Source organism: Phaseolus vulgaris, chromosome 11, assembly GCF_051622355.1.
Source record: "Phaseolus vulgaris cultivar YP4 chromosome 11, ASM5162235v1, whole genome shotgun sequence".
Classification (NCBI taxonomy): domain Eukaryota; kingdom Viridiplantae; phylum Streptophyta; class Magnoliopsida; order Fabales; family Fabaceae; genus Phaseolus; species Phaseolus vulgaris.
Window position 1 is genome coordinate 39175152 of NC_143508.1, and position 23056 is coordinate 39198207.

The window sequence follows — 23056 nt, forward strand, 5'->3', positions numbered from 1 at the left end:
GCAGATTCCACAACGACCGCCACCTTGCCGCCGCCGGCAGATGAGCCAGCACACGAGATGCCTGTGCTTGGCGAGGTCCACACCATTGCTGGAGGTTTTTCCGGTGGAGGACCCACCGCCTCCCAGCGGAAGAAATACGCGAGGGGGTGAATTCAATCGAGGAGAGGCTCTCGGGGGAGCCCTGGGAGTCAGATATTTTGTTCACAAGAAGAGACCTCCGAGATGTGGTGCCCCACGACAACGATCCCGTTGTCATCTCAGTTGTCACAGCCGGAAGGAAGGTCCACAGAGTGCTTGTTGATCAAGGAAGCTCGGCAGACGTCATGTTTCTGTCGACCTTTCATAAGTTACGGTTGTCCCCCGATCTGCTGAGTCCCTATACGGGATGTTTGTATGGGTTCGGGGATAACCAGGTAGAAGTCCGGGGGTACCTGGAGTTGAGGACTACGTTCACAGACGGAGAGGCCTCCCGTACCGAGAGCATCCGGTACCTCGTCGTGAACGCTAATTCTGCCTACAATATTTTGCTGGGCAGACCGGCGTTAAACCGTCTGAGCGCGGTGTCCTCCACCCGTCACATGAAAATGAAGCTGCCGGACCTCAGTGGCCGGGTGATAGTCATCAGGTCAGATCAGGAGGAGGCGAGGAAATGCTATGAAAACAGCCTGAAAACGAAGAGAGGCGTATTCATGGTGTATGAACGTCCACCGAGCGCGGACGCGACGATGATTGAGGCGACGCCCGCTGGGCTGACGCCTGAAGAGGCCATAACGGAGAGGGCGATGCCCGAAGCAGATGTGCCAATGGAGGAAGGCCCTGACGACGCGGCGCCCGTAGAAGAGGCGGCGCCCGTCGAAGATGATAGCAGGGAGCAGCCTGCAGCTAATGCCATAGAAAGGGAGATTGGCGGCAAAATTTTCAAGTTAGGAAGTTCGCTAAGCCCAGAAGAACAGGAAGGGGTGGCAGAAGTGATTTCACACCACCTGGATGCCTTCGCATGGTCCGCCTCGAATATGCCAGGCATCGACCCCGATTTCCTGTGTCACCACCTCAGCATGGACGCCACGGTCCGCCCCGTGCGTCAGAGAAGGAGGAAGTTCAATGAGGAACGACAGCAGGTGGTGAAAGACGAAACGCAGAAGCTGCTGGGTGCTGGCCACATCAGGGAGATTCAGTACCCTGAGTGGCTCGCCAACGTCGTCTTGGTGAAAAAGGCAAACGGAAAGTGGAGGATGTGCGTTGACTTCACGGACCTGAACAAGGCATGCCCAAAGGACTCGTATCCGCTGCCCAGCATCGACGCCTTGGTAGACAGTGCGTCTGGCAGCAAGGTGTTAAGTTTCCTAGACGCCTTTTCAGGGTACAACCAAATCAAGATGCACCCAAGAGACGAGAGCAAGACTGCATTCATGACGGAGACATGCAGTTATTGCTATAAGGTGATGCCCTTCGGGCTCAAAAATGCGGGCACCACGTACCAGAGGCTAATGGACAAGGTCCTGGCGCCAATGCTTGGGAGGAACGTATACGCTTATGTAGACGACATGGTGGTGGCGTCGCAGAACAGGGTGCAGCACATGGCAGACCTGGAAGAGTTGTTCAACACAATATCCAAATACCGCCTCAAGTTGAACCCCGAGAAGTGTGTTTTCGGGGTGGAGGCCGGTAAGTTCTTGGGTTTTTTGCTCACCGAGAGGAGGATAGAGGCGAACCCCGACAAATGTGCGGCTATTATCACCATGCAGAGTCCGACATCGGTAAAAGAGGTGCAACAGTTGACAGGGCGGATGGCGGCGCTCTCGAGGTTTGTTTTCGCCGGAGGAGAAAAGGGGCACCCGTACTTCCAGTGCCTCAAGAGAAACAGTCGCTTTGCATGGACTGATGAATGCGAAGCGGCTTTCGTTAAGCTGAAGGAGTACCTGGCGACGCCACCGGTCCTCTACAAGCCGGTAACGGGCGTGCCCCTCCGGTTGTATTTTACTGTAACGGAGCGGGCCATCAGTTCTGTGTTGGTCCAAGAGCAGGACCAGAGTCAGAAGCCCATCTACTTCGTAAGCAAGGCCTTACAAGGGGCTGAGACGAGGTACCAAGCACTAGAGAAGGCGGTGTTGGCGGTAGTGTTCTCTGCCAGGAGGCTCCGTCATTACTTCCACAGTTTTACGATGGTGGTGATGACCAACCTCCCTATACAAAAAGTGCTGCAGAAACCCGATGTGGCAGGAAGAATGGTACGCTGGGCAGTGGAACTGTCAGAATTCGACATCCAGTACGAGCCTAGAGGATCCATCAAAGGGCAGGTGTACGCGGATTTTGTAGCAGAACTTTCGCCCGGAGGTGAGCAAGAGGTGGAGGCGAGTTCGCAGTGGCTGCTCTCGGTTGATGGCTCTTCAAACTAACAAGGGAGCGGTGCGGGAATAGTGTTGGAAGGACCCGACGGCATACTGATCGAGCAGGCCTTGCGTTTTGCCTTCAAGGCAAGTAACAATCAGGCAGAATATGAAGCCCTGATAGCAGGAATGCTCTTGGCCAAGGAGATGGGCGCAAGAACCTCCTGGTGAAGAGCGACTCTCAGTTGATTACGGGGCAGGTGTCGGGTGAATTCCAGGCGAAGGACCCACAGATGGCGGCGTATCTGAAACACGTCCAGTTATTGAAGGGGGCGTTCGACGCGCTTGAGCTGATACATGTCCCGAGGGAGCAGAATGCCAGAGCTGACCTGCTCGCAAAGCTGGCCAGCTCAGGCAAGGGGGGTAGACAGAGGACAGTGATCCAAGAGACTCTCAAAGCCCCGCGTCGATTCGTGGAAGACAACAGTGTGGATGTCCTCCAAGTTTATACTTCAAGGGGAAGGCCGAGGAGTCACTCCTCTTTGACCCAAGATACGCAGAGGGCGCCCCGCATCAGCATATACGCGGGTGTGCCTGAGGAAGAGCAGATGCAGGTCTGTGTTTTGTCCAAGGGAGACACCTGGATGACGCCCTATAAACGATACCTGGCGGATGGGGCTCTTCTAGTGTACCCTGAAGAGGGTAAAAAAGTCAAAAGAAATGCCGCAAGATATACTTTGGTGGATGGGTGTTGTTCAGGCACGGCTTCACTCACCCTATCCTAACATGCGTCAGTGGCGATGAGTGCACCAGGATAATGGCGGAGCTACACGAAGGCATCTGCGGAAGCCATGTAGGAGGAAGGTCCTTAGCCTCCAAGGTAATACGCGCAGGTTTCTTCTGGCCGACAGTGAAAGAGGATTGCGCACGGCACGCCCAGCGGTGTAAGCAATGCCAAAAGCACACCGACTGGCACAAGGCGCCGCCAGAAGAGTTGCGGTCCATATACAGCCCGTGGCCTTTCCATACATGGGGAATTGACATCCTGGGCCCTTTCCCACTGGCAATCAGGTAGATGAAGTATCTGATCGTCGCCATCGAATACTTCACTAAGTGGATAGAGGCAGAGCCCGTGGCACAGATCACTGCGCATAAGGTACAGCATTTCGTGTGGAGAAACATTGTGTGTCGCTTTGGCGTACCTAGGCGCCTGATATCTGACAATGGGACCCAGTTTGCCAGTCAGCAGTTGAGAAATCTGTGTGCTGAAGTAGGAATCAAACAAGTGTTCGCGTCGGTTGAACACCCCCAGACCAAAGGACAAGTAGAGTCGGCAAACAGAGTTCTGCTGAGGGGGTTAAAAAGAAGGTTAGAAAAAGCCAAAGGGGCGTGGGCGGAAGAGGTGCCAAGGATTGTATGGGCATATCACACCACGCCCCAATCCTCTACTATGGAGACGCCCTTCAGTTTGGTGTACGGTTCGGACGCGATGATTCCAGTAGAAATACATGAAAGCTCACCACGTTTTCAAAACTTCGTGGTGGAGGAGTCCAATGAGGAGAGGCGGGTAAACCTGGATCTGCTAGAAGAAGCCAGGGAAGAAGCTAGAATAAAAGCTGAAGCGATGAAGAGAAGAATAGAGCGGCAATATAGCTCTAAGGTCAAGCCGCGACAGTTTCAGGTGGGCGACCTAGTGATGAGGAAAGCCCACCCATACGAGTTGGAGAATAAGCTGTCTCCCAAGTGGACCGGGCCCTTCAGGGTTACTGAGGCTAAGGGCAATGGTTCGTACAACCTGGAGACTTTAGATGGAGGCCCCATCCCGCGCAGTTGGAATGCAGCCAACTTAAAATTTTATTTCAGTTGACTTATGTAAGCAGTATGTAACAATTTAGTTGAAGGGGACGCTCTTTTTCCCCCTCGGGGGTTTTTTAATGAGGTCACCCTAATAAAAGGAAAAACCAGTTTGAGAAAAAAAAGTTCCTTGGCTTTCAGCCTTTATCTTTCCTTGTTTGAAGATTATGTGATGCGCCGCCCAGGCCATGGCGTCGCCAAGAAAGAAGGCGTCGCCTAGGTCCTGGCGTCGCCCAGAAAGAAGGCGCCGCCTGGATAAGGGCGTTGCCCTGAGCAGGCGTCGCCCAAGTGAAGACATGCATCGTTGGAAGAACGAGATGAAAGGAAAGCGCGCAGTACATGAAGCATATGCAAAGTGAAGTAGCGTTACGAAAATCAAGTATGACATTGAAAAGCTGTTGTTACAAGCAATGTTCAATACATTGGGAGCAGTAAAAACGGAGTAAACGCTACAAATCATGCAAAACACAAACAAGCCACTTCTCAGCGCTCATCAGAGTCATCACTGGAGGAAGGCGAAGCCCCTTTTCCAGCCCGCAGCGCTCGAGTAAGTCGTGTCCTCTTTTCTTGGTTTATTTTCGAACCTGCACCAGGGGAAAAGATGTGTTAGAGACACCATGAAGAAAGACAAGCACAGTTAGAAGTAACGAAGGCCGAGTTTCCTAAGGCAGTGGGTCTTACATATGTACTTCTCGAGAGTCCCAGCGTTGAACTCCAGGCTGATCACCGTGGCAGAGTCAAAACCTCCCGCCTCAGCAAGAATCCGGCAAGCTATTTGATCACTTGGAGCCAGATTCTTGAGGGGTTTGGCTTTGAGGACCTTTTCCTCTCTCACCCAGTACAGCGGAAACCCATCCAGAGCGTCGGGAACAAGATCAGTACGGCAGATCTTGAAGAACCGGCCTTTCCACCCCGTAAACGAGCTTTGAAAGGGTGTGAAGAGAACTCTTCCGGGTACATTGCTGAGAGTTACCCAGAGGTTGTGTCTCTGCCTCTTCACCTCAAAGAAGTGGAGAAAGAGGTCAACCGAGGGTGCACAACCCAGAAACCCGAAGAGGATGTCGAAGGCTTTGACAAAGGCCTAGCTGTTGGGGTATAACTGGGCCGGAGCCACGTTGATCTCCGTCAGCAGTTCCTTCTCGAACCGGGAGAAGGGTAAGCGCACTCCGATGGTCTTGAACACCACCTGGTAAAAGTAAAAGAAAGGAACCCCTCCGTTGGCCCGTTCATCTCCACATACTGGCTCCCCTAGAGTGCAAGGGAGCACAGCGATGTCGTCATCATGCCTCCTCGCGAAGGCCCGGTAGTCATAGGAACACGAATCCCCTTTGTGTTCCCGTATGGCCCTGGTTGAGAGCAAGCACGAATACTCGTCAAGAAGTTCACTCGAGGCCCAAGGGTACAAGTCTTTGGGACGGACCCTGGAGGAAGCATCGTGAGAACACATTCTTTAACAAGATCAGGATTGCCAGAAATGCAAGAGTTGAGCGAGGGGAGCAAAGGTTAGAACAACCCTTCGACGGAGAAGAGAGGGTGCAAGAAGGAAGGGTGCAAGAAGAAAGAACGCAAGTAGGTTATGAAGAGTGAGAAAATGATGAAGATAGTTCCAGAGTTTGAAGAGTTAAATAAAGCGGTTAGAGCGCCAAACGACGCGAATGGATGCACCGCACGATTGATACACGTGGCAGAAGACGAAAGGATGACGCTGGCACCACTGGTTTAAATCAGAAAAGGTCGTATCAGCAGAATATCCAATGGTACGATGCGCCGTCGAAAGTGAGCCAGGAGTACAGCAGGAGTCAGAACTTAATGGAATGACTAGATGCCCCATCAACCATACAAGCAGCGCCACGTGGATCAAGTCGAATGATGGAACGTCCCATCGGCTATACAAGGAGCGCCACGTGGATGGCGCAAACAAAGCTTTGAGTCCTTCACAGCCATCAGGCATCGACCAAGGCAAGAATCAAAGTCAATGTCGAAGTAAAGGAAACGCCCGAGGCGTCGCCCGGAAGGATGTGAAGGGCGACGCCAGCGTGAGATGTCACGGGCGTCGCCTCCCCGATACCCACAGGTAGGAAAGACCGTGGAGGGAGACGAAAGTGAAGGAAGCAGAGTTAATTGCTGGCGTCGCTTCCCCGATACCCACAGGTAGGAAAGACTGTGGAGGGAGACGAGACCAGAGAAAACAAAGTTAGTCACAGGCATCGCCTCCCCGATACCCACAGGTAGGAAAGACTGTGGAGGGAGACGAAATCCAAGAAGGCAAAGTTAGTCACAGGCGTCGCCTCCCCGATACCCACAGGTAGGAAAGACTGTAGAGGGAGACGAAATCCAAGAAGGCAAAGTTAGTCACAGGCGTCGCCTCCCCGATACCCACAGGTAGGAAAGACTGCGGAGGGAAACGAGACCGCCAAATGCCAGCGAATCACTGGCAGGGCGTTCCCCGATACCTATGGGAAGGAAAGACCATGGAGGGAACAGACACCCCCCCATAGCACTCAGCGTTTTAGACACCCGGGACGACACGGTGCTGCTGTAGCAGGCCTCTCCTTAGGCGTGGGCGCCGAGTGTTAAGGATCAAAGAAAGGACCTTTCAGTATCAGAGACATCCCGTGGACGATGCGGCGTCACTATGTGAGCCTCTCCATGGGCGTGAGGGTTGACGTGCAACCTTTCCCGATCATACAAAACCGCCCAACGAAGTGAAAGAAATGGGCAGAACACAGATAAAATAACCGAAGCGCGTGAAGGGAAAAGGTGAGAATGAGAACGGACAAGCAGAATCGTATGTGGCAAAGACATAAAGGCAATCATACGAACATCCCAAATCAGTAACAAGAGTAAGAATAGTTCAAAGAATTACAAGTTTTGACAGATAAAATAAAAAACGAGGGGAACGAAGAGGCGCACAAACGATATCCAAAGAAATGCAGTAATATGGACAGTCCCAGGCAGTTCATAGAGTGAAGAGAATCATCAAAGAGGGGGAAAACCATACCTTTGGGGCTGAAGGGTGTGGAGAGCGGAAGCACGAATGAGCAGGGGTCGCGAGAGAAGAGATTCAGAGAAGATGAACAGTGAGAAGGGATTCAGAGAAAGTGGATGTAACAGTAGTGGCAAGCGCGGGGTTTGGGTAACTTGAACGTTACGAGAAGCGCGAGGGACATCAAATGATAACCGTGTGATGATGCCACGTGTTGCAAAACTAAGCGCTCAAGGGGAGCGCAAGAGGTTCTTGAAGACGACCGCACGATGAACCACGTGGCACGCGATTAAGCGCAACTTCAAAAGACATTATTTTTCCCATTTCAGGGATGTCCAATCAGCCATTAAGAATACCTCTGTGGTTCAGAAAGTGTCACGTCAGTAATTCGAAAAATTGTTGAGTCAGCAGAGAATGCCACATCATCAGGAGGGCACGTGGATGGCGGGGGCAAGGCTTTAGTCTTTGCACTGAAGACAAGTCTTCGGCTTAAGACTGGGGGGCTTGTGTACCGTACCGTATCCGGGCGTTAACTAAATCAAGGTCAAACTCAACGGCTGAAAAGTCAAAGTCAACGCAAGGCGTCGCCTAGGTGGAGAGACGCCAAATGCCAGCATCGCCAAGAGGAAGCGTCGCCAAGGCAAGGCGTCGCCCAGGTGAAGGCGTCGCCCAACTAGGGCGTCGCCAGATCAAACAGTGTAAAAACAAGGCAATCACGGTGTGGTTCCCCGATACCCATGGGTAGGAAAGACCATGGAGGGAGCGACGTCGTGGGAAAGCCTCAGGTCCCGATATCTCGGGAAAGTGATAAAGAGAAGGAAAAGGTGGCTTCAAGGCCATAGTGATAGTACCAGTGAAGGGCAGCCAGACTCGTGAAGTACCCTTGCCGCCCCAGAGACGCCTTCGGGACAGATACGACCCAAGAGGAAGGTCACGCCCAGGGTAACCGGGTGCAGGGTGCGAGAGGAAGGCAGATACGCTCTCAAAGTAAGTGGCTAGATACTTGGGGGCACGAGTTGGCACCCAAAAAGCCACCCCTAGCGTAGTAGCACTCCCAAGCAGGAGGACTCACACGTAGAAACGTCCCCAGATGGGGTCACGGCGTCGTGAGGCCCTCCACATGTACAACAGCCATGCCAGAATGGAAACACCCTTCAGTCAGGTGCCAGGTAATTAAAAGTCATTCAATACAGTTTCCCTTCCGAGCATTCAGGTACTATAATGGCTCCCAAGCGTTTCAACGTCTTAAATGCGCTACGTTTTCTAATTAAACGCTTTAATGAGCGCGTTACGTTTGTGATTAAAAGCGCTTTAAGGCGCTTTAAATGCTTGGGTAGTTTAAATAGCGCAGGGAATGTTGGAAAAAGGGTTGGAACTTTCGGCAAATTTATCAGAGAACTCTCTAGTTGCTTGCTCGTGCTTCAAGGTTACGTACAAGTGACTGGGGAATATTTTTGCCTGAAAGAGACAGCACACACACATACACAGTTCTTTACCACCTTCAGAGTGCCATACGCGGTGCTCAGACACGTAGGTGGACAGTTTTTGGTGTTTCTTGCTGGCTGACTTGAGCGTCGGAGTGCACACGGTCGCTAGGGCGCCTCTTTGTCCTCTTTTTTGCAGGAATCCACAGGCAACCAGTGGGAAGACGTCCCGGTCAACCGGACGGAACAAAAAGCAAAAGGACCGAATAGAAAGCTACAATACTGAAATTGAACCGAACAAAACAATAAGAAATGAAGAAGAATCAAATAGAAACATCCAAGGAGAAGATGAACCGAAGCATATTCAGAAACAAGCTAAAATACCGAATAAAAATGCTAGAAAAGGAAACTAAGACATGTTTTAGCTTCATATGAATATGGAGATGAAAGAAAGAAGAACTTATGGAGATGAAGGACTTGGTTTGATGGTCACGCCACTTGGATGGTGAAGGCTCCAAGATAAGTGAGCTAGTGCCGCCACTTGAGAGAACCAAATGCACTCAAGATAAGACAAGGTGAAGGAGAAGACAAGTTCTCACAATTCTCTCTCAAATTGAGTAGAGTTTCTCTATTACCAATTTCAATTCTGAATTTTACAAGAGCCCACACCTCTATTTATAGTGTGAGGGTGCTGGAAAATAGCTGGGAAAATTCAAATAAAACTCATTTGATTCCCACAAAAAACAAGTCACATGGGAGGTGTGACCTTTTTCTACTATGACACCTCCTAAAAACTACACCTACACCTACTCTCCTAAGTCACATGGACAATGTGACTTTATTTTACATATTCTCACTCCTTTATTTAATATCCACACCTCCTACAAGAGTAAATCAAATTATGCTCTTTTATTTAATGCTTGGCCTTGCCCCTCATGGGATGGACTTGGGCTTTTTGGGCTTTGGCCTTCTTGGGCTTGGGCTTGGGCTTTGGGCTTGGGCCTCATCTTTATTTTGTGTCTTCTTTTAATTTTGAGAAGACTAGAAGGAAGAACTTCAAATGCGAAGGCGAATGTCCTCTTCCTTCATTAATAAAAGCCTCCTTTATTTGATTCTCATCACGTTGTCCCCTCCAGGAGGCACAACACCTGTGGCTACAGCAGATAATTGCCTCGTACTCCTCATATTCCTGGTAGAAACTCTTAACACGATTGTGAGTGGGACCTTGCTTTAACGAGTCCCACGGTGGGCGCCAAATGTTCCTGCTAGTTGACTCGCTTCGTCGGTTGACGCTAACGGCAACCTTTGACCCTTCTCTCTCTACCTGAGAATCGTACTTTCTTGATCAAAGAATCTCTCTCCTGCAAAGACAAAGGGGCGCCTTGACGGCCATTTGCACTCCGATGCTCAAGTCAGTATAAGGGCAAAGAAACACCAAGTGTATAAAGTAGTTTCAGTCTTAGAAACTGTGTACCTTGTTAGGGTTCTTGACACCCTTTATATAGGTTGAAACTAGGGTTTACCTTTGTGTTGTTACCCTTGTCTAGGGTTCCTTGGGGAACGTCCTTGTGCTACTATTTACATAATCTTAGCGTATCTGGCACATGAACTTCCCTTAACTGGAGTGCAACGAATAAGAGCGTCGCTGCCTGGGTACCAACTTGTGCACCTAATCTCTAGTGCCATCTGCTTTGTGGGTGCCCTAAGTATTCCCTTGTCGTGCATGCAGCTTCCCTTAGAAACCCTAACCCTAATGGTTCTTAGCGCCTCCAAGGATTATTCTCACATGCCGCACCTGTATGCGTTATACACACCACATGCATGGATCCCTCGTGACTTAGGCTTCCCTCATATATGATGTTCTAACTAATGATTTAAGATAATTCTAGGACTCACCTCGCCTGGCCCAACATAACGTTCAGACCACCGATGTCCGATCTCTCCCTCTGTTAGCGAAGGCCGATATCGATTTCCAACATCGGGATCTATGATACCGATGTCCGAAGACTGTCTAATTCTCTGGGGCCCACCTTATGTGGCCCCCTTCCAGTATTAGACACCGATGTGCGATGTCTGAGGTTAGTCACTAGGATTGATGACTGAGGACTGGTCGGGACAAAAATATTTAAATATTTTAAAATACATAGAGTTTACAAAAATAAAGTAAAAAGACTTTATAAATATTATTTTTGAATTTATAAAAAAATTATAAGTATACAAAATATTTAAATATTTTAAAATACTACTTTATAGTTACTCTCCATATAATATTTCATTTTTTTCTAAAATCAAGTAAAAAAAACTGTATAAATATTATTTTGAATTTATAAAATAATTATAAGTGTACCACTTTACATAGTTTACATATAATATTTAATTTGTTTAAAATAAAATAAAAAAAGTTAAGTATAAATAGTATTTTTTTTATAAATTATATTTAATTTTTTATTTTATGTACTATTATTTCTCTAAAATGTGGTTTTTTATACCTAATAGTTAAACTTATATGATTGTCAAGGATTTGTGACCATGGATAACGATAACCATTGGTCTATGTATTTCGGCAATGTCGAGATGTCTAGCACGAATGACATGAATCCCGATGTAGTTGGTGTTGATTTCACACTAATTTCACAAATCAATTTTCGAACACAAGTAGCAACAATGACAATCCATTGCATCATTGGATATGAATTGAATGTGTTGTGTGTGTTAACCGAGACAAATAATGTTATACCGGAGTTTGTTCCATAAAAAGAGCGTCGTCGGCAAGAATTGACGTCGTACTTGGTCCATACTGAAAGATGTCGTGACATTTATTAATTTATGTCAACGAATAAGAGGAACGGGGATGGTTAAAGATGCATTCCGATCTACAACTGAAGAACAAGTGGCTAAATTTTTACACATCATTGATCATAATGTCAAGAATCAAAGTGTTTCGTTCTTCTTTCATCAGTCCGGGGAAATAGTGTCTCGTCACTTTCATAATGTTTTGAAGGAAATAGTGATGTTGCACGGAGAGTTCTTAATTCAACCAACTGGGACCAAAGTTGAAGCTCATATCTTAAACAACAATCGATTTTTTCCATACTTTAAAGTATGAATATGAGAAACAATAGTTAAATGTTTAATTCATGTTGTATGCAATGCAAGTTATTTAGAAATGTGAATTTGTTGTGTATTAGGAATGTTTAGGTGCCATAGACGACATTCACGTCTGTATTAAAGTCCCCCGAGCTGATGCTCCTTGTTTTCATGGAAGAAAAGACTGACCAACGTAAAACGTATTTGTTGCTTGTGATATTGACATGAAATTCATGTATGTTATTGTCGGGTGGGAAGGAAAAGCCTCTGATTACAGGATATTGAAGGATGCGTTTATACAAGAGGATCCATTGGTCATTCTGGAAGGTTAGTTGAGTGTGTTTTCAAGTGCAATAAATATTCATTTGGTCATAAGAATTATAAGTAAAAAGTGTTAATGGATGGTTGTAGGCAAATACTACCTTAGAGATGCGAGTTTTATGTTCAAAGCCCGAGTTATAACTCCATATCGCGGAGTTCGGTACCATCTAAAAGAGTATTCCCGAAGACGTCCACAAAATTTTCGTGAGTTGTTTAATCATCACCATTCCTCACTAAGAAATGTTATCAAAAGAACATTTGGTGTCCTCAAAAAGCGATTCCCAATTATCTCTAGCGGAACGGAGCTTGACCGATATTGTTTTAGCATGTTGTATTCTTCATAACTTTCTTTGCGGGTTGGATAATGATGACTCTTTGTTGGAAGAATTTGACCGTGACTTGATGCAAGGAGATATAGATGTGTGATACTCACAAATCATAAGCATGACTACAGACTTGTGTCTCAAATTAGGGATACTATAGCAAATGAAATGTGGATAGGTTATTGTAATAATTAATTTTATGTAATATCCCTAAACTTATATTTATATTGTTGTAAGAACAATTTGTTGGTTTAATGTTGACATTCGACCTTTATTAATCTTTATGTATGGAACTATTTATGTTATTGAAAAAGTTTAACGTTTTTTATTAGGTTCATAGATCACGAGAAGGGTATTCCTTCAGAGTCATCTACATGTATCTGTGAACACAAAAAATACTGACATGGATTTTTGACTGCTGAATTCCATGATCGACGAGGCATTTATGGGTAATCGCATTTATGGTAGTAGGACGACACAGGCTTACACAAACATCATTAAATCTCTACATCAGAGTGGACTGGTAGGGATTACAAAAAATAATGTGAAGAACAGGCAGAAAAGCCTTAAGAATAGATGGGGTGAGATCCATGATCTATTAAGTGGACTGAGTGGTTTCGCTTGGAATCCAAGCTCGAAAATTTTCAATGCCGAGGATGAAGTGTGAGATATGTTGATAAAGGTAACATATTCAACCTGATGTTCACTTATCACATACATTAGCCAATAATTATGAATATGAGTATATTTCTTTTCATTAATGAACATGCAAAGCCCTCAGCTGCAAAGTAGCGTGTTAATCCCATCAGGCACTACAAGTTGATGGAAGACTTATAGGGGCTTGAACGTGCTATCGGTCACGGTGGGAGAACAACACTACAGCTAAGTCGAACTCAGTCTCAGAGGAGCCGCAATTGGATGCGACCCAATGTGAAACTCCTCTCTCAACTGACCCTAATATTGATTGATACAGCCCTAACCCTAATTTGACACCCCATCGATGCCACCTCAGTCATCCCAACCATCAGGTGGTACTTCTTCTTCTAGGGGCTTATAAAGAAAAGCCCCCATGATGGACGTCATTAATCTACAATTGGAAAGGCTTAACACATGGTTTGAAGGATTAATTGATATCCTTGGGACGGGTAGTGATTAGTTAGATAGGTTGTGTCATATTGCTCAGTGACAAGCCATTTCATCTGAGGTTGTCGCTTTGTCATTATAGCGAGCAGCTAATGCTACAAATCAAAATCTGCTATATAACTAACGCCATGTTGTTGCAGATGAAGAATGAAACTCCATATTTCGTGAACACACGCGCACACTCTGTTGTACATCGACTTTCCAGTACTCTGAATCTGATATCTAGGAAATGCTAGTGGAGATGAACATACAATATGAAGATCTATTGGATAACTATTACAACTTTTTATGTGTGGTCATCCTAGTGTGGTAAAACAACTCTTTGACCTATCTCTCGAGCGACAAATGAGAAAGCTGGTGAAAATAATGACTACAAATCCCTAAACTATGTAAAAATTTGGTTGTATTTTATTATGCATATATGTTTTTCTTTTCGAATCTGTAATTTTATTTATGACATGAATCCCTAAACAAATTAAGAACTTCCATGACTCTTTTGAATTATACATATTTCAATGTATCATTCATATAGTTTTTCGAAACATTATTATTATTATTATTTACAGACTTTATCAATGAATTTTGCTTTAATATACTTAAATATTGCATTAATATTTATTTCATAAATATCTTTTCCTTTATCAAATTATAACTCCAACACATTATAAAAAATAATTTGTTCCTGTACCGGAAATCAATTTTTAACGGTATACAACTATAATTCAAAAATAAATAATCCATAAATAATAACTTTGTTCTAAATAAAGTTTATGACAATCATAAATATGGTCCAAAAATTTTACATAATTTATATTTTTTCAAAATTAACTCAAACACAATATCAGAAATAATGTTTCCGATAATCAAATTTGATTTTTTTATATAATTTTTTTATCTCTTCAACTTTCCTTTAAAAAAATAATCAATCAAATTAACTTTTTAACAATTTTTAAATAAAGACAATTTTGTAAAGTTACAGTTTTATCAATTAAAAAAATAAAATTTTAATTACACTCATTCCATCTTCACAAACTTTCAATCTTTCTATTTTATTTATCTTAATCAACACTTTAACTATCTTTAAACTTATTTTTCAAATCATCTCAAATGCAATTTCTGAATGCCTAATCCGAATAAAACCCTAACCTGTTCTCTCTCATCCTTTTTCTTCCCACAAAATCTCCCTGACGTACACTAATGCACACACTTTCTTTTCTTTCCTCCACTCACTCTCACCCTTGCTCCAGTACCAGCACCACTTATTCTTTCTCATTTTTGTCTCATTCACGCGACAACCTCTGATTCTTCCACTGCTCGGACCGTTCCACTTTTGCTGGACACACAACGAAAACAGAAAAAAGCTTAAACGAAAAGACAAAATACAGAGCCACCCCTACGCTGCTCCTTTCCCTTCTCCATATATTACTCACTGCAAAGAGGCTGGAGCATTCTTTTTTTCTTCACTCACTCATTCCTCAACGAAACACACTGCTGTGTTTTGATCAGCCCTTACCCGCATTCCCTTCATTCATGGTTTTCATTCTCACCCACACTTCACCACACTGTTTCTTCTTGTAAATATGTGCACCATACACACAATTCCATCTCAAGTTTGCATGAACAAATATGTGGTGGGACCACTGTAGACTAATGCCATTTCGTTAATGTTTTCTGTAAATTTTTTATGCTTGAGAGGCCATTGAATTTGTGGGATTGTATTTGATTATCATTTACAAAATGTCATTGTGTCCTTCCCTGCCGCCTGTGCTTTGTGATGCATGTGTGATATAACACGGGCTGTCAATTTTAAAACTTAATGGGGCCCACAATTTTTGCTCATTGAATTGCATGTTATTCTTGGAATTGAGAAAGGGTGCACGTAAGAAAGAGAGAAGACGGTTTCTTCTGAAGCTCCGTATATTGTTATGCTAACGTCATATAAAAACATGAAAATATATTTTTAATTCTTATTATGTAATTAAAATACGGATTTGGAAAAGAATTCCATAATCCAAAATATTACAAAAACACATTTTTGGAATATGTACCTGAGTGGAGAGATGGAGCCCAGGCACGGTCGGTTGACGTGGTGTAATTGCTGACGTGTTGATCTTCTTCTCCTCTGGTCGATTGTCCTTTCTTGCTGTCTCCTTTGGTCGGTCGTCCCTTCGTGCTATCAACTTCGGTCGGGCGGGGGAGGGTACCTGCGAAGGCACTCCGACGCTCAAGTAAGTATGAGATTCTAAGCGCAGTTTCGTAAGTGAATCAAAACGTACCTTTCTCTGGCTTGAGCACAGTATTTATAGGATTGCCTAATGGGCTTTCTATCCCTTGGGCTCAGGGTGGTTATGGATATGTCTTGTCAGTCGTGCTCCGGAATACCCGGGGAACATATCTTCTCTAAACGCATATTCCTTATTCTTCGGAGGTGTATCTTAACCACCTTAGCTTGTCACATAAATGCCCTTACATTTAGTGTGTATACGGCCGGTCGGCCACGTGCGTTCGTTTCCATTTAGTGTATAAGGCCGGTCGGCCACGCGCGTTCGTCCGGTGCCTACCAGTACACTTGCCCCCCAGGCTCGAGGTGAATAAAAGCCGAAGAGTCGTAATAATTGTTGTGCCTTTCGAGTTGTTAGACATTAAATTTAACGGAATGACGGGACGTGCGCATTAGCGAAGAATATTTTCGGTTAGGCATCGGACAAGCGGCCTGCCTGCATGGAGCACCCCTGGAGGACGACCATTACGACAGAAAAAATAATAGTTGATGGAAAGCTGGTGCCGATCAACCTCGATGATAATTTAAATGAGGAGGCCGAGGGGGAGACCCCTGGCCCACAGCCTGACGCCTCTTTTGAAGAGTTAATGAACAATGTGGCATAGAAAATTGCTGGACCCGACATGTGGGTAATGCACACTTGCATAAATAATTCTGATTACATTAAAGTAATAAGATAATTCTGATGCCGGACGAGGCATAAATAATTCTGATTACATTAGTAATAAGATAATTTTGATGTCGAACGAGGCATAAATAAGTGAATAATTCTGATGCCGAACGAGGCATAAATAAGTGAATAATTCTGATGCCGAACGTGGCATAAAAAAGTCTGATTACGTTAAGGTAATAATTCAGATGCCGAACGAGGCATAAGATTGAGTAAATAATTCGGATGCCGAACGTGGCATAATAATTATGATTACGTTGAGGTAATAATATAATTCTGATGCCGAACGAGGCATAAATAAGTGAATAATTCTGATGCTGAACGAGGCATAAATGAGTGAATAATTCTGATGCCGAACGTGGCAGAAAAAGGTCTGATTACGTTAAGGTAATAATTCAGATGCCGAACGAGGTATAAGATTGAGTAAATAATTCGGATGCCGAACGTGGCATAATAATTCTGATTACGTTAAGGTAATAATTCAGATGTCGAACGAGGCATAAGATTGAGTAAATAATTCTGATGCCGAACGTGGCATAAATAATTTTGATTACGTTGAGGTAATAATTCAGATGCCGAACGAGGCATATATAAATCCGATAAATTCTGATGCCGAACGAGGCATAAATAATTATTATTACGTTAAAGTAATAATTCTGATGCCGAACGAGGCATATAAAATTCTGACTACGTAAAAAGTAATAATTCTGATGCCGAGCGAGGTATATATAAATCCGATAACGTCTGATGCCGAACGAGATATGAATTGAGTAAAGGACTAGGAGATTTGGATTTTAATTTAGTGCCTCGTTAAAACCTTCCCGGTCGTAAACCCTCCTTAGGGAAAAACCGACTGAGCGAGGAAAGAGTGCACTTTTATTATTAAAGTTCAACTGTAATAAAATTTGAGATGTGTGGCATTCCACGTTCTCGGTATTTCCTTCCCAGATAAATATTCTAAATAATAGGCTCCACCGGCTGCCGTATCAGCTATGCGGAAAGGTCCTTCCCAATTGTTGGAGAACTTGCCTCCTTCCTTCCGTGCGCTGCTCCGCATTCGCCATACTAAGTCGCCTTTGTGGAACAATCTTGGTTTAACTTTGGAGTTGTATCGTCTGGCCGCCCGAATTTTGCATGCTTCTTCTCTAATTCTACACTTGTTCCGGAGTTCGTTGATGAGATCGAGACCGACCGAGAGGCTTTCCTTGTTTAGATCAAGATCAAGGGTTTGCCGGCGGAGAGAGGGTTCGCCAATCTCGACGGGGATCATAGCTTCGGTGCCATACGTTAGGCTGTACGGCGTTTCTTGTGTAGTCGTCTGAGGAGTACAGCGATATGCCCATAATACTTCTAAGAGTTCTTCAGTCCAGTTGCCTTTTGCTGGGCCGAGACGTTTCTTCAGTTCGTTCAAAATAACTTTGTTTCCGGCTTCTGCCTGTCCGTTTGTTTGCGGATGTTCGACTGAACTAGCGATGTGTTTGATGTGGAGCTTCTCGTAAAATTCAGCTAACGTTCGGTCGGTGAATTGTCGACCGTTATCGGTGATGATGATTTGTGGAAGCCCGAAGCGGCAAACGATATTTTTCCATACGAAATTTTGAACATTGCGGGCGGTGATTGCAGTCAGGGGCTCGGCTTCGATCCACTTGGTGAAGTAATCAATGCCGACTAGTAAGAATTTACACTGGCCTTTACCGGGGGCGAAAGGACCAATGATGTCCATACCCCATTGGACGAACGGCCAAGGTGATAACATAAAATGGAGTTCCTCAGGCTTTTGATGGGACAAAGTGCCAAACTCTTGGCATTTAAGACATTTTTGTACGAAATTGGTGCAGTCACCCTGGACGGTCGGCCAGTAGTATCCAGCCCGGAATACTTTGGCAGCCATTGTCCGTGCGCCGGAGTGAGTTCCGCAAATTCCTTCGTGCAACTCTTGGATGACATAGGAAGCTTGGTCTGGTGTCAAACATTTAAGGAGTGGTTGGGTATAACCTCGGCGATAAAGGTCGTCGCCGATTAAGACAAAACGGGCGGCCTGCAGCTTCATGGTTTTTTCGCCGAGAGGACTACATGTGCCGTCGAGTAAATATTGCTTGATTGGGGTAATCCAAGTAGATTCCGTGTCGGTCGTCAGGCATTCCTGTAGGTCGATGCTTGGGCGTGGAAGCGTAACATGGATGACCGACCGATGCATTCCTTTACACTTCGTGGTTGCTAACCGGGACAAGGCGTCCGCGCGGGTATTGTGATCGCGTCGAACGTGCTGCATAGAAATTTCAGAAAAGGTGCTCATCGACTGTTTGACTAAGTGATAGTATCGCTGTAAAAAGCTTTCTCGGACTTCATATTCGTCGTTAAGCTGACCGATGACAAGCCGGGAATCACTTTTGCAAATTAACTTAGTGATTTCTAATTCTTGAGCGAGACGTAGACCGGCTAATATGGCTTCATATTCGGCCTGATTGTTTGAAGCTTTGAAGTCGAATTTGAGGGCTTGCTCGATGACAATCTCGCCGGGGCCTTCCAAAACAACTCCAGCGCCGCACGACCTCTCGTTCGAGGAGCCATCGACATATAAGATCCATGATGAATGTTCGGTCTCGGCTGAAGAAGTAGTGAGTTCAGCTGCGAAGTCGGCGAGAGCTTGCGACTTGATCGCTCCGCGTGGTTGGTACTGAATATGGAATTCGGATAGTTCGATCGTCCAACCGATCATTCGTCCGGCTAAATCTGGCTTAGTGAGGATCTTTACAATAGGGTAATTTGTCCGAACAATAATCCGATGATTCTGAAAATACATACGCATTCGTCGGGCGGTAATGATGAGGGCCATGGCTACCTTTTCGATCGTCTGGTATCGGATTTCGGCGCCATGAAGGGCGCGGCTGACGAAGTAAACCGGCCGTTCTTCAAAATTAATTTCTTGCACTAAGACTGAGCTGACGGCTTCGTGTGAAACGGCGAGGTAGACTATGATGGGTTCTCGTGCGTCCGGTTTCTGGATGACCGGCGGGGTTGATAAAAAGGTTTTCAAATCGAGGAAAATTTCCTCACATTCGGTCGACCACTCGAAGCGGAATGCTTTTTTCAGTAGTCGGACGATTGGCCTCGTTCGTTCGGCGAGTTTAGGAACAAATCTGGATAGTGCGGTGAGTCGGCCGATAAGTCTCTGAATTTCCTGAATGGAGTTGGGACTTCGCATTTCGGAGATAGCTTTGCACTTCTCGGGGTTAGCTTCTATGCCTCTATGAGTTAGCATAAAACCTAAGAACTTCCCCCCTTCGACGCCGAACGCACACTTGTCCGGATTGAGTCGCATCTGGTGTTGGCGGAGGGCCTGAAAAACTTCTTTTAGGTCGACAATATGTTGTTTGCATGAGTCGGACTTGACGACGATGTCATCGACATAGACTTCAACATTCCTACCAATCATGTCGTGGAATACGTGGTCCATTAGTCTTTGATAAGTGGCTCCGGCATTTTTGAGTCCGAAGGGCATTACTTCATAGTAGAAATTGCCGGAATCAGTCATGAAGGCCGTCTTCTTCCGGTCGGCCGGGTGCATTTGGATTTGATTATAGCCAGAGTAGGCATCAAGGAAGCTGAGGATGTGATGCCCGGCTGCATCGTCGACGAGACGATCAATGGTAGGCAGAGGATACGAGTCTTTTGGGCAAGCTTTATTGAGGTCTGTGTAGTCAACACACATACGCCATTTTCCGTTCGCTTTCTTCACCATAACCACGTTGGCTAGCCATGTGGTGTAATGGGCCTTCTGAATGAATCCAGCCTGTAACAATTTGTCGGCTTCCTCACGTGCGGCTTGACGTCGTTCCTCGCCTATATGTCTTTTCTTTTGAGCTATTGGTTTAGCTTCTCTATACAGTGATAATCGGTGAGTGATAACCTGTGGGTCTACGCCAGGCATATCAGCGGCCGTCCAGGCGAAAAGATCGGAATTTTTAACAAGTTTCGTCCCGATGGCCATTCGGTCGTCCGGTTTCAGCGAAGTACCGATGTGCGTAGTGTGGCGATCATCGCGAAGCGGGAATGGATGCAAGTCTTCTCCTGCTTCCATACGGGGATCGTCCATGCGAGGGTCGAGGTCAACAAGGGCTATCATTTGACGACGGGACATGTGTCGTCCGGAACGCCGTGTGGGGGAACGTCCTCGTTTTTGCGGGACTCGGTCGTCCGTATTGGTTGTATAGAGTCGTCGAGTTGGCTCACTTTTCAAACTTGCTACATAGCATTTCCTAGCGGTTTTTTGATCGACATGGATGGTTGCAATGTCGTTGTTAGCCGAGGGGAATTTCATGGCTAAGTGTGGAGTGGACACAATGGCTTTTAATCTGTTAATGGATGGACGACCGAGCAGGATGTTGTAGGAAGTTTGTGCGTTAACCAGGAGGTATCGTACGTTTATTGTTTTATGGAGGCCGTCTTCCTCACCAAAGGTTGTGTACAAGTCTATGTACCCCTTAGTATCGACCCGTTCACCTGAGAACCCTACAATTTGTTCGTTATAGGGCTGAATATGTGCTTCTGGGATGCGCATTTTCTTGAAAATGTCCCAATACAGTATGTCGACCGAGCTACCCTGATCTACCAAAGTCTTGGCAATTGCGAACTTGTCAATTTCTACAGTGATGACCATGGGGTCGTCCTGGGCTGGATCTATGGCTGTAAAGTCTTCGTCAGTGAAAGTAATCGGAGGTATATGTGGACGCCTCCTCGTGGTAGCATGAGCGGACTGGATGTCACGAAGATGTTTCTTTCGGGCGGAATTTGAGCACCCGCCACCGGCAAATCCTCCAGCTATATAATTTGTTTCGTGGTTCGGTTCGCCCAAGTTAACGGGTCCAGCAATCATGTTGATGACTTCGCGGACTCGTTGGCGAGGTCGGGCGTTTCGGTCGGGACTTGTGCTACGGGGGCGTATACGCCGAACGGGGCTTTCGCTGCGTTTTCGCGAAGTCTGGCTACGGTCAGTGTGGCGTTTGTAATCGTTACGGTACGACCGGTCGACACCACGGGAAGGACGGTCAGTATTCCGTGGTGGGGATCTTGAACTCCTTGTCCTCTTGACGAACTGCCGTAAATGGCCAGCTTGGATGAGTTCTTCAATTTTATCCTTCAAAGCTTGACATCCTTCGGTCGTGTGACCGAAATTCTGATGGTATTGACAACGCTTAGCAGTATCTGCATTCGGTGGTGTTTGATACTGCTTCAATGTCGGGATTAGGTCCGTTTGTAGTGCTTCATCTAGGGCTCGTCCCCTCGGCACAGTTAAAGGGGTGTAACTGTTAAACCTGGGGATTCGGCCTCCCCTATTCCGATCGGACCTCAGAGTGGTTCGGACGGTTCGTTCGGTTTCGACTTCTCTTTCTTTACTTTGGGTTTGGTCTTTAAGGGCTCCGAATCCGACAGCTTTGAACCGTTGATGGTAATCAATGTGTTCTTCGATTTGCATGAATTTGGTTGCTCGAGTTCGAAGGTCCTCCATGTCTTGAGGTGGTTTCTTGATGAGACTTTCAGTGAAACGGCTCGGTCGGATGGCCGAGACCAAATGGTGCAATGCAACCTCTTGTTTGAGCCCTCGGATGTTCATGCATGCTTTGTTGAACCTATCTAGAAAGGTTCTAAGAGATTCACCTTTTTCTTGTTGTACCGCTAGGAGAGACATGGAGGACATGTGATGCGGTCGGCTAGTGGCATATTGAGTGGAGAATTTTGCGGCTAGGGTGTCAAAATCGTTAATGGAGTTTGGAGGCAGCTCTGTGAACCAGGTAAGAGGTTCTCCCTGGAGCGACGTGGGAAATACTTTACACCACACATTGTTATCTGTGGTATACAAAGTCATTTGCGTCTTGTAGACATTTAAGTGTTCGTCCGGGTCGGTCGAGCCGTCATAGAGTTTAATGACGAGGCCTCTCCATTTGTCAGGAAGTGGAGTGGTGATAATTTCGTCTGTAAAAGGATGACCCCTTTTCCTTGACTTTCTTTCGACTGTTTCAGCTCTGGAAGCAGGATTGGTATTGGCAGGTGTAGGTATGCGAGAGGCGGTTCGGTCGGCCATATGGGATTGGCCTTCTCGTTCGGGATTATCGACCTGTTGTTGGAGTCGTGCATTCTGCGCTCTTAATAAGGCGATTTCTTCTTCTTGGCGGCGTCTATCGTCTTCTTGGAGGCGTCTATCTTCTTCATGTTGACGATGGTCTTCCATTCCCTTTTGTCGCAGTTCCTCCATCTGAGCTTGGAGGATTTGAATCATAGTCATCTGTTCTGCCATAGCGTCGTTGTTGTTTCTTGTCGCAACCATTATAGCTTCAAAAATTGAAGATTTGCCTCGGCCCCACGGTGGGCGCCAATTGTACCTGAGTGGAGAGATGGAGCCCAGGCACGGTCGGTTGACGTGGTGTAATTGCTGACGTGTTGATCTTCTTCTCCTCTGGTCGATTGTCCTTTCTTGCTGTCTCCTTTGGTCGGTCGTCCCTTCGTGCTATCAACTTCGGTCGGGCGGGGGAGGGTACCTGCGAAGGCACTCCGACGCTCAAGTAAGTATGAGATTCTAAGCGCAGTTTCGTAAGTGAATCAAAACGTACCTTTCTCTGGCTTGAGCACAGTATTTATAGGA

The 23056-nt window shown here is 45.9% G+C and overlaps 1 protein-coding gene across 1 annotated transcript; it reads right to left on the reverse strand.

The window, feature by feature from the left end:
- Positions 1-14621: 14621 nt before the first annotated feature.
- LOC150023244 (uncharacterized) lies at positions 14622-22741 on the reverse strand. The gene is made up of 2 exons (XM_090297773.1): positions 20156-22741; positions 14622-14798 (listed from the first exon to the last, which is right to left on the reverse strand). Exons 1-2 carry the CDS (start codon positions 22739-22741, stop codon positions 14622-14624), a joined length of 2763 nt encoding a protein of 920 aa, XP_090153899.1.
- Between the last annotated feature and the right edge of the window lie 315 nt (positions 22742-23056).

Excerpts from the sequence above, each read along its gene's own strand:
- LOC150023244 (XM_090297773.1), bottom strand. The coding sequence starts at position 22,741 with ATGGTTGCGACAAGAAACAACAACGACGCTATGGCAGAACAGATGACT. Across the intron at positions 14,799-20,155 it reads GGCTAGCCAACGTGGTTATG|CAAAAGTGGAACGGTCCGAG; the intron begins GTGAAGAAAGCG and ends TTGTGTGTCCAG.